We start from the raw sequence: 12,423 nt of genomic DNA, 5'->3' as shown, positions 1-12,423 counted from the left end.
GGCTTATCTGGATAAGCCAGATAAACTCACTTTTTAATCACATTTGGAAATGTTCAATTCAACTATTTTATCGATATTAAAGAACTTCAAAATCTGACCCCTGGTGAGTCTTACCTTCTTTGAATTAAAGGAGTTTAAACAGTAATTTAAAAGTTTAAAATATATAATTGGCAAAAAGCAAAAAAAAAAAAAATATTTTTTTTTATTTAAGTTTTAAATGGATTGGGAGACTACAGAGATTTGGAATATTTGTTATTTTGCTGTAAGATTTGAAAACAATTATATAATTAAATAATATACTCATGGGAAATGACTGAAACAGAAGTAAACTTGTATTAGGAACTGAGGCTTGATGAAGGTTGCAAATGAGCACTAGAGGAAACTGAAGGACCAGGCAGAAAACAGTTATAAGGCCAAGCCAGCTATAACTTTTACTTATCTTAAAATAATCCTTCAAAAAATGGGCTGATATATTAATAACTAATATCTCAGAAATGATACAGATTTTAATGTTAAACGTTTAATGTTGACGATGAAAAATTTAATTAAAAAAAATTACCTGATACACACATTATACAATTTTGAAAGCATGGAAGACAACAAAATTGAGATTTCCAAAAATGGGAATACAAAAAACGAATCAAGAAAAGAATCTGGGCATGGAATGGGTGTGATAAGAAATTCCAAAGTAGGCTGGTGAAAGCTTTAAAGGTTCCTTTTGAATGCCAAAGACTCCTTTGATGAAAGATCAGATACTGTGATGCCATTGGAATGATTTAAAGGGCAAAATTATGAAAAGCAAAAATAAGAAACATAAACTTGGACTATTTGATCAGGGTAAACTATTAGTTTGATATTTTTGGTAATTCTAATGGATCTTTTGCTGAATCATTTCTCTCCCTGAAAAGATGATTTGTGGACTATAAATAATATAAATTAGGCTATAGTAAGAAGTTACTTTATTCATAATTTTAAAACAGTGAAGTTACTATATTAGCTGAGAGTCGATGTGGTAAAAAAGATGGAAGCCATTTCTTTATTGTCTGTTTTTAGTTTTATTTTCTCCTTTTTTCTTTCCTCTGCATTTCTGAACATCTTTTATTTTTCTTGTTTCTTCTAGTTTAGTTTTATTACATTTTATTATGTTTACTAAAACTTCAGTAATTTTTTCGTTTAAAAAACTGAATATTTCCAAGTCACATAGCTTAGGAGTAGTGCACTTGAATAGACCAGTGCAACTGCTGTGAAGTGTTTTGTTGGTTCTCTGCAAGTAGGCACATGTTTATGCATGGCTACTTCAACTTTTGCAGTCAAGATGAAAGTGTCTCTGCATGCCCATTTACTGTAAGAAACTAGGAATTCTTACAAGCAGCCAGATCAAGCCTTTCATAAACTTAAGAAATGATGCTTTGCTTGAGTCACCAGGCTTTCAAATGCTTTCCACAGCCTTAAAAATCAATAAGGTTACACGTTTCTTTGTGGCACATTAAAAATGAAAATTTAGTAAAAGATTTTTGGAGGGGCTTTCAGGGCTTTGGAAGATTCTACTGCTCTGTCATTCAAATTATTTAAAAGCATTTTTTCATTTAAAGTGCAGCATCTTATTACTAGTGTGTTTACATATTACATATTAACATTTTAAAGTTAAAACCACTTACCAAAGACTCCAAAGAATCCATCATCAATGGAAATATTATCTAGAATTAAAAGGACAGTGTGTGAGAATAGTTCACATTCACAGATTATAATTTGTTAGTTTAGGCAGCAATACTACACACTTGCCAAAGAGTAAATCCAACTTATTTCTGATTAGACAACTAGCAGTTTACACAATTAACAATACCTCTAATTCAGCACTATTTCCAACAGTTCATTTAAATAGGAAGATACTAAGTAACTTTACTGCAACCTAAAAAATACTGCTTAGCTTTGTTTACTGCTAAATGTGTCTTAAAACATCCTTAGAAGGATGTTATTTCTTTCCATCCAAGTTATCTAAAATATGAAAACAATATGTCATCAACTTGACAATGTATCATATATTACTAATGGAATGAATCAGAAGATGGTATCAGCTAAGAAGATAAAATATCTCATTTGCTACTTGTTTATCATTTAAATATTTTATTAAATGTTTTTTCTTTTCAAACATTAGTTTTCACATGCTACAGAAATGTAAATAATGAATTCTTTAAATATACAATAAACTCAATTATATAAGTTTTTGAAAATAAAACATATTGATAGCTATATTTAACCCTCCCTTAAATTTTAAATTATAAATATTTATTATTTATCTCTCAATGTGAGAACAAGACACATTTCTTCCAGTATTACAAAGAAAATTCTGTTTAGAATAATAATAATCCCTTTCATAGATAATAATGCATTTTTCTATTTGATTATTTTCTCCAAGATTGGAAGGGTAAATAAAAAAAAACTTTAATACTAGCTGGAAAGTATCACAAATATTTTTTCTAAAATGTGTGCAAGTTGAGTCACTGATACCTAGAGTCTTAGTCTAAATATTTTGATTATAATAAGTTACTAATTTACCTTTAAAGGCAGTTGAAAGTTATTTATCATGTTGTGTCACAAAGAGTCTACCTGAATTTAAGATGTTATCTATGCTTGAACAGGATGGAATCTAGACTATCAGAGAATGAAAAAAACTTTTATTACTGAAGGACATAAATCTCTGATTATTTAACTAAAAAAATGAATCAATAAGCCAAAGTAACTTATGACAGGCTTGTTTTTAATCAGAAAGCCAGAAAATGAAAGTAAGCAGCAGATAACATGTACAACAGATAACATGTATATCTACTCAGACTTTGACTTGTCCTGTGTAAACACACGCACAGCTATAGCCTAAGACTATCAACCTAGGTTTAATAATTTGAAGCCTTATTTTTTTTAAGAAATGGAAATTACTTTTGAGCAATACATTTAGATTGAAAGAGAAATGATGTCTGTCAATTATAATAGAGGTGTAGCATGAAAAGGCCGGTGACAATATTTTCAGGTTCATTGAAAACAAGCTACTTCATAAAATCACCTTTTTAATGGAGGCAAAAGACCAAATTATACCAGGTTTCCAGTTGCATTGTTTCTCCTAAATTAACGAAAGGTATATGATTTATACTTACAGTAATCCATGCTTATTTTAAAACCTGTTTTATTCATGTGTATGTTTAGCAAAATATAGGAGACAAAGAATGTCTTGCTTCTGAGGTCATTGTTCTCTTTTAAGAAAATTTAATTCGTATTTAAATGTCAACTTACCAGTAACAATTTGTATTTTCTATCACTCAGGCATGATTTTTAAAAATATCAGCATGGACTTTCAATCTCAAAGCATAATTTATCAATAGTATTTCAATGTCTTTAAAAATGAACTTAAGAGTTCACAACTTCCTTTCCTTTCTGTGAGATGAGTAAGATTCAGTGTACTGAATCTCCAAACCATAATATGCCTGTGTTAGGATGATCCCCCACACATTTTCCTAGCTTCTAGATTGAAGGTAAGAGAGCTGGGATCCAACCATGCCATGCCTTAAAACCCAGATGTGCAATCACAAATTTTGGCAATGAAAACCTGTGGACACCTGATAAAAATGGACTCATGATAATACTATTCGTAAGTCTTCTATCATATAAATTCATTTTTCAAAATTTGTGAAAACAGTTCTCATATTGGCTCAATGGAGGATCCCTTTGTAGTGGAAAATTAATGTTAATCCTACAAAATAACATCAACCCAATTAAACCATTTTGTAACATTAGTAATCTTATGCATATGTTTCAAACAGATGCAGTTGATGCCCATACCTAAAGGGGTTATTGATCGTGCTGGTAGATGAGTCTCCCACTTGTGAATTATGACTTGGCATGGACCATCGATAGTCTGTAATTTAAAAGTTAAATGTCTGCAATAATTTTTGTTAAATTAATGTTTATCTGCGATGCCATTTACATTCTTTCATGAGCCAAATTTGCTTGTACATCATTTGAAGTACAAAGACTGTCTTCAATTTATACCGTGTTTATTATAATAATTGATGCTACTATGATAACATTAGCGCATTGTAAATTCAAAATCCAATCTATTATATTTCCAGACAAAGAATGGTATCGGTGGATTCTGATGGTAGCTTTTTACCATATTTCCCATATATATTCATTCATCCTTATCTCTTATAAAATCTGCGTATTTCAGCCATTCAAAGGCTAGATTGAACATGTGAAAATCTAAAGATGGCTAGTGGGTATAATCCCATTCAAACATACCCTTCTACCATAAATCATATAAATAGGCTTCTTATAAAATGGAAGCCCAGACTGGGAGTAATAGAATTCTCTTAACATACAGTAGTTTAGGACAACATTCTTTCTAGACTATGATTATGAAGTATGGATACTTCATACTTATGAATAGGATTTTATTTTCATATGATAGTTTTGCAGGAAATCACAATTTATGCAGGTATTGCAGCCTCTGTAATTATTAATTAGGCTGAAAGTGTATATAACGTCACGTGATCAAAATTCAGATCTTAGCAACTGATTCATATTTATGACCATTGCATGTCACTGGGTCACTTGATCCCCTTTTGACACCTTCTGACAAGCAAAGTCAATGGGGAAGCCAGATTCACTTAATGACCGTGTGACTAACTTAACAATTGCAGTGATTTGCTTAACAACTGTGGCAAGAAAGGTTGTAAAATGGGGCAAAACTCACTTAACAAATGTCTAACAACATAAATTTCAGGTTCAATTGTGATCGTAAGTCAAGGACTGCCTGTATTTGTTTGAAAAGTATCAACACTGCTCAGCTGCTCTTTATAGATTTTTCTAAAATTATAATTAAAGCATAATCTTTAGTCCAGTTAAACTTTAAATTTCCTTCTTCCTACCCCAACAATATTATTTACATATATCTTTAAGATCTATTTGAACTAGCAAAGTGTTATTTTTTTAGGAAGACAAACACTATATATTTTAATTTAAATATATTTTTTGAAAAGGAATTAAGTAAGCCACCGATCCAGGTTTGCCATTATGTACAGTGGGGGGAGGCAATGATGCTGCTTTGATTGCAGACTCCCAAGAAATAGTAGTATTTGAGAAGACAATAAATCTGGATCATGAAATGAATTTAGATTGACCATTTCTGTTTAGTATTTAAAAGCAAGGCCACCTGGAGAATATAAAACAATTAAGTAAACAACAGTTCAACTGGTAAGCCGATTTTGTTGCTGAAGAGAATAGTCCGAACCTGTGAAGTTCTAGCCAGAGTGACCTTAAACTTCAGGACAGATCAGATGACAGACGTCTTGCTATGAAAGGGTGAATATATAAGCATACAGCCAAATCAAGCACTAAATGGTTTTATTAAGAGATCTGACCATCATCAAAATGACCTTGAAACTAAATCATCCTATAAATTAGTAGCAACAGGAAGCAGGAAAAGACAAATGTACTGCATCTGACTGTTAGGAAAATCTGGTATGGGGGTAGCATCCTTTTGGAGATGGAATGTTAGCCAGAATATACTATCTAATTATACAGCAGTGTCTTAGTAATATATATCTATTAATCTAGAAATCCTGTCCCTGGGTGGAACATTAACTCTACGCATATGGCGTAACATCCCATATTCAGTATTTTATATAGCTCATGTTATTTATTTTGGTAGAAGCAACTAAATATTTATTTTATTTTCTATGATAAAGTTTGTTTAGGAGTTTTATTAAAAACTACCAGAGAATTCATAGGACTAGCACTTAAAGCTTTAATAGAAAGAGAATTGAATCATAGATGAGCTAATTCATGGACACTGTCATATGTATTAGTGAATTACTTCACCGAGGTCCTCCACAAGGTCACTGTATAATTATCAGATAACAGACAAAGCACTGATCTGCTAGGAGAATAATTTTACAAAACAGAAGGCCTGGCCAAAGAAACCTGGCATTGTAAATTATTTCCTTCCAATTACGTGGAAGGTGGCACAAAAGCTATGGAAAACTATTCTTACGTCTGTGGTTGAGTATCTACAGTATGCCAGCAGGGATTTTCTATCACCTAGTTCTTTACATATAGGACTGATTTTCAGCATAGTTCCCATTGAAAGCAGAATATGTTTTAGGGTAAAAGCTACTTAAATAAACAAACACTTAAAATGCTGGTGTATTTGAATTACTGACACAATCATCTGCTGAGATTTTACAAATTAAACTTTTATGATCACTTGTATCCCTGAATTATTAGACACTGTACTCATACAATTTATTAAATGTTTGTATTAAGCATGCCCATGGTCAAACAACATATTTCAAATTAAAATAATTAAAAGTAGAAGATACATTTTAACTGATATATGGAAGTATTTTGGGCACATTATAGTCCTAATCAACAAAAATTACAATAATGGGATAAACATCCCAAATGAAAAACAGTAAAAAGGACATGCAAATAACTGTGTCTAGTGAGGCTTCAGTTTTCAAATGAACACTCAGAGATGCCAGGAAGGAGATTAACTTCCATTGTTCAAGTCAAAACTTACAAAATAAACAGTTTAAGAAACAAATAATAATAAAAACAAGTTCAAATTGACAAAATCATTGTAGATGGGGTTTTTGGTTGGTTTAAGAAACAGGAAGACCTCATCTGAAAACAAGGGGGAAAAAAGCACCATTTATAGATTTCTCAAGATGCTCGAGCCAGAGAGGGAGGGTATGACATATATAGTTTCATTTTTGTTAAAAGTAAAAATTGGATTCCTGCTTGTCATAATAAAAGTAAAAAGGGTTCTTAGCCCATATCTAGTATTCTGCCAGCCATGTGTATTTACACTAGTTTTTTAATAGCTGTTTTTTTTACTATATGCTAATGAATCAGTGTTTCTTAAGTATCCCAAGTAGGTGCTTTTCTGTCAAGCAAGGTTCTTGAAACATTAATCAAATGTGAATCAGTTTTTAAATATGGTAGCAAGAAAGTGAGAGAAAAGTTGAACCATTTGGCAATGTTTGAATAATTCAATTTAATCCAAGGCACTGTAATCTAGTACATATATCATCATCTCTTGGCAAATCAGCCTGCTCTTACTAATATTCCAAGAGTATTATGTCAGTATCCAAAATATTTGAGACTATGGGTCATTTAATAAATTACTGTAACAAAAAAATATGGCACTTTCACAATCTCTAATGATTAAGTCCAAAAGCAAAGTGCTGTTTTCTTTTCTTACTGCCATTCTAACCACAAATTAGGAAATCAAACTTCAACATGTAAAAGTGTTATTATCAATTTTAGAAATTTGGTAGTTTCCAAATACAATTCATGAAAAATTTAGAGATTTCCAATCTCTTCTTCTAAAGGTCTCAAAAAAACCCCAAAACCAATTTACCTTAATACTTAAAATGTCAAATAGTATATGGAAGTAAGCCTGCATCAGTTGCTGTACTTCCAATTTTTATTTCATGTACTTTAAAATCATATTCAATTCCTGTGTTTCTAATACATTAAAAAATATCTGAATTTTATCTTAATTCAGTTCTAAATGTAGGCAGTTTCTCAGCTCAAGATTAAGGAATATGAAACATCTGAGAAATATTGAGTAGATAAAATTGCTAAAAATAGATATACAGCAAAAATAGTTTATAAAAGCACTATCCTATCATTAATCCAATTCACAGGATGCATTCATTTTTCATTGAATTGCAATCACACTAAACTCTATTTTTTCATCCTCCTCTCTCATTTATTTTCACCTTGCTTGTACTGTATCCCCATATTGAAACAATATATACTTCACTGCAATATATCCTTTCCTACCAACTCCATCCATTGTTAAACCTTTGTTGGCAACCAGGTTCATGATGGCCCTTGTACGGATTCTTTATGTATGTTTCTACTCTGCTATTCCATAAAATGTATACTTACCACAGAAGCCTCTGCATCACACGGTACTTATAGCGTGCACGATACAGAGTACCTACTCAAAGGAAACACACTCACCAATACATACTGTGAAGTTTGCATGTATTATAAGGGGGTATATCTTATTACATTAGATCTACCAATGTTTAAATGGTTTTAATGGTTATCTTTTCATTTATACTGTAAGTGATTAACAAAATTATGATGATTCTGGATTGGTTTGGCAAGAGTTCTAACTTATGGATTTCCTGCCTCCTCTATGTTATTATCTACTTCTAGCATGTCCTTCAAACAGGACTTCTATTTTCTATTATGAAAAAAGTTGTGAGTGCCATATTTAATGCTTTATATTCAAATGTAAATTATCAGCAACAAGGTGTTTTGAAGGTACCATTAAGTTTGATATTTTTTCTTAGGCTATTTATGCTCTACACAGAAAGCAGATGAATAAGACAAGCATAGAATATACTACTTCTGTGCATTCATCACAAGTATTTATTTGGATCAATGTACATGGGTTGAGAAGACTAGATCAATTGTCTTTGCTATCTATACAGAAAAATGCATGCATTTCTTTTGCCATACAGATTTTATGCTTATCCAAAATACTTTTTGTGTAAAAAATGTGGATTTAAAAAGAGTCTGCTGTCAGGATATTTGAATTTCATTAGTTGACTATTAAGTACAGACACCCGCAGAGTTATGCAAGACTTGACTTATATAAATTTGATTTGGAACAAATGTCTTTATAAGCCATATGTAAAGTTTTTAAGGTTTGAAAATTAATTAGCAATTAAGTCCCTCATTATCCACCACCAAAATTCCAACCTCAGATTCCTGTGAATATACTTCAGTTTTTGGACAGTTGGTGCAATTCTGACTTGTTCAAAAATTGAATTAGACAATATTTTTTGAATAGCTATATAAGTCAGGAAGTGCCTGTAGATTACTTTATTTTTAAACACGTTACCATCAATTAGCCAAGACGTTTAATTGAAGTTCATGGGTGTATACATACCTTGGGTTCTAAGAAACTTCCTTGAAAATATCGATATGTAATATTCTTTCCTCTGGGGAGATCAACCGTAGCTTTCCACAGCAGACTGCAGAAAAATATTTTTTTAAAAAATACAGGAAAGTTAAATAACAACACATAAAAATCACTGGCTGTGTAAGGGTATATACAAATGCATGCACAACAGGATTTAAAAACCTTTCTACTCCCTTTTCCTTTGACCATAGCTTTTAATTACATTCATAGGTTAAAGAGAACATAAAAATTATCCCAGTACCCTAGCACATTATTCAGGATTTTTAAAAAGAGACATTTCTCAAGTGTTTTCATACAAAGTTGCTTGCATGTTCTAGTAAAGCTCCCAAATAGTGAAAAAAGAAGCTGTTTACATTTTGAAAAGAAACATGAAATCTAATGACCATGAAAGTGTTTTCCTGATAACAATCTTGACCTTCACAATATTTTGTTACTAAACATAAACTAAGAATAGTCAATATATAACTCTTGGATCCATTTCAAAAGTCCTCTGAAAATGACTCAGTCTTAGGAAAAACAATGTATTTTCCCAAGCAGGCTACTGTACTGCATTGAAAGGTGTAGAGAAAATTTTTAAAAAGCATGTGCAGTTGTGCATCAACTACCAACTAGAATATATTTCCCAATTAGAGATTAACTTTATGAGAATGTAACTTATTCAAAGGCTTCATTTATGACAATAATACTGAGTATTTAACAACTACCCCAATGTTGTATTAACTGGGCTGATGAATTCCTACAAGCACCCAGGCTATAATACAATTTATTATAATATAATCACGTCTAAGCAAATGAGCAGAATAATATCTCTACTCACTTGGACTGAGAGAAAAAACATTTCATGCTGAAAATTAATTGTAAAGCTCAATTTTTTGCAAAATAGCATTTCTTACTCCCCCAATCATGAAAGCTAGTTAGGTAAAATGAGGACAATAGTAATGCAAAAGAAAATATGAAATTAACAGTATGGCCACATTGGAAAGGTGTGCTTTTTGGTAATATAATGATTACTTGGGATGCCCTGCTAATCCACAGTGGGCTGAACTACTGTTCTCCCATCAACATGGTCCGTTAGTACAGTGCTAAGAAAACATGTGGGCCATGGGAAACATTTCACCTTATTCCATCAAAGGTATCTCTCTTATACCTTCCAGCCGCTGGCATTAGCTGGCAGAGTTAATGTAGGCTTATTGTGGTTCTTTCCTTCCTCTTTACCAACTTCTGTTATTTCTTAGTAATTACAAACAACTAATTTCCAAAATTAGTTGCATACATGTGAAATTTCAATTTATAATAAAGTTAACAGAGAGATGTACTTAGAAATTTAACATGAGGGTTCCGGTTGGCGCTGTGGCGATTCAGACAGGGAAATAGCGGGGCTCCCCTCGGATGGCCGAGAGGAACGGGCAGGTTCCTCGGAGCGGAGGATTGCCCTTTGCATCGGCGGCGGTGGGAGTGGCAGCATGGCGGCTGCCCCAAAGCTGCGGCAACCGGGACAAGCAAGAGCCTTGATAGTACAGTGGTCTAAGCACCCTGTTATTAACACAGCTGCCTGCAATTACTGCTGGTTCGAATCTCTCCAAGGCTCAAGGTTGACTCAGCCTTCCATCTTTTCTAAGGTAGGTGAAATGAGGACCCAGTTTGTGGGGGCAATAAGCTGACTTTGTATAAATATACAAAAGTATGAAGGCTATTGCTTAATGCATTGTAAGCCGCCCTGAGTCTCCGGAGAAGGGCGGCATATAAATCAAATTAAAAAAACAAAAAAAAAAGCAAAGTGCAGGAGGAGATACAGGAGTAAGGTGTTTGAATGCCGGGTGAGTAGGACTAGCCCAGGTGGGAACAGCCTTCAAATAATTGGTTATTAATAATGCCCTGGCCCTAATCCTGGGCAAAGGATTCAAAACAATTAACAAAGAGAAGACCCATTAAAGGACAATAGTACCTACTGATTGTTTTTGGAATTAATGTTCCTTTGGATGGATTTAAAATTTGATATTTTCCTGGTTCTTAATGAGAATGGGTTATCTTTGAAGAGGAAGGAGAAGAGGAAATAAGCAGAATGTCTTTTTACAGCTATGAGAGATAACAAGCGGAGGAAGGTAAAATGGTTGCCTGCTGAGAAGAAGTGAAAGTGCAAATTGTGAATTGCTTGCTATTTAAAGAAGAAACTTTGTCTCTTTTTTCACAATTTGGATTATTTTGAAGAAAAACTAAGTAGGCTTGATTTTAGATGTACTTAATCTGTCTTTGGACTACTTATGGACAGTTGGAAAGAAATTAATTGGAACAATTAAAATTGCTGATTAATGGCGTGGCAACAAAAGGGAAGGATGTAGCAACAGAAGAAAACATGATGATACAATATATGGAACACAAAAGAACTAAATCCTTTAGTCTTTATAACCTTACTGATACTGGAACCAAAAAGAAAAAAAAGTTTGGACAGATTGGGTAAAGGAAAAAACTGGAATATACTGGGTAGCAAGATGAGAAAAGTACTACAGTTTGATTAAAATGGATGTAAATGCTTTCTATGTAATTGATGTCTAAATAATGTAAGGAGGAGATTTCCTCTTTCTTCTTTCTCTTTTTTATTTTTTTATTTTCCCTTTCCTTTCTTTATTATTCTCTTATTTTATTCCTCTTTTTTTCCCTTTCTTTTTTTGAATCTTTCTTTTTGATTTCTTTTGCCATACTTTTATTCTTTTTTTCTTCTCCCTTTCTCTTTCCTTTTTTTTACTTTTCATTATTATTATTGAGAGAAGTGATTTTCAAGGTGGGGAAAATGTGATTATAGAAAAAATATAAGAAATATGAAGATTATGAATGAATTTTTGATTACTAATAAGAATTGATAGATTTAACGATCACAGAAAATTGTTTCTTTGAAATAGTTTAAATATTGTTCTTTATAGAAAATAAGAAAACATGAATGAAGCTTTGAATATTAACAAGAATTATTTATAGATTTTATGATTATTTTTAAAGCGAGAAATGTAGAAAAACTACAAAAATGTGAAGACTTTGAAAGAATTTTTTAAATACTAATAAGAGTTTTAACGGTTACAGAAAATTGATCTTAAAGTGGTTTAAAATGTTGTTCTTTTTATAGTAAATAAGAGAATGGGAATGAATTTTTGAATATTAGTAAGACTTGTTTATAGATTTTATAATTATGGTAAATTAGTTTCTAAAATGGTGTAAAATGTTGCATTTCATAGAAAAACAAGAAACAAATAGGAAAGGGGAGAAATTTAAAGAAAATTAATAGTTCAGGAGAGAGTAGGAGAGAAGATATATATTAAAATGTATTATTATTTTAAATTGGTAAAGAAGTATGATTTTGGTGATCAGATGAGTAAAGCTAAATTGTGAATTAGTCAAATATAAGATTGGGAGTGGAGGAAAGCATCCCTGGAGAA

General features: G+C 32.0%; 1 protein-coding gene across 7 annotated transcripts in view; it reads right to left on the bottom strand.

The window, feature by feature from the left end:
- Positions 1–12,423, bottom strand: part of GPCPD1 (glycerophosphocholine phosphodiesterase 1) — an 83,861-nt gene that overhangs the window by 36,754 nt on the left and 34,684 nt on the right. For all 7 annotated transcript variants that reach the window (XM_034432322.3, XM_087882329.1, XM_034432320.3 and 4 more), the window contains exons 4-6: positions 8,966–9,050; positions 3,832–3,907; positions 1,659–1,697 (exon numbers count right to left, since the gene is read on the bottom strand). In XM_034432322.3, the coding sequence (XP_034288213.1) occupies positions 1,659–1,697; positions 3,832–3,907; positions 8,966–9,050 (200 nt within the window). The remainder of the gene's footprint in view (positions 1–1,658; positions 1,698–3,831; positions 3,908–8,965; positions 9,051–12,423) is intronic.

Source organism: Pantherophis guttatus, chromosome 1 (genome assembly GCF_059756535.1).
Source record: "Pantherophis guttatus breed Tessera chromosome 1, ASM5975653v1, whole genome shotgun sequence".
Taxonomy (NCBI): domain Eukaryota; kingdom Metazoa; phylum Chordata; class Lepidosauria; order Squamata; family Colubridae; genus Pantherophis; species Pantherophis guttatus.
The sequence above is the reverse complement of the archived record's forward strand: the minus strand, read 5'-3'. Positions and strand labels throughout refer to the sequence as shown.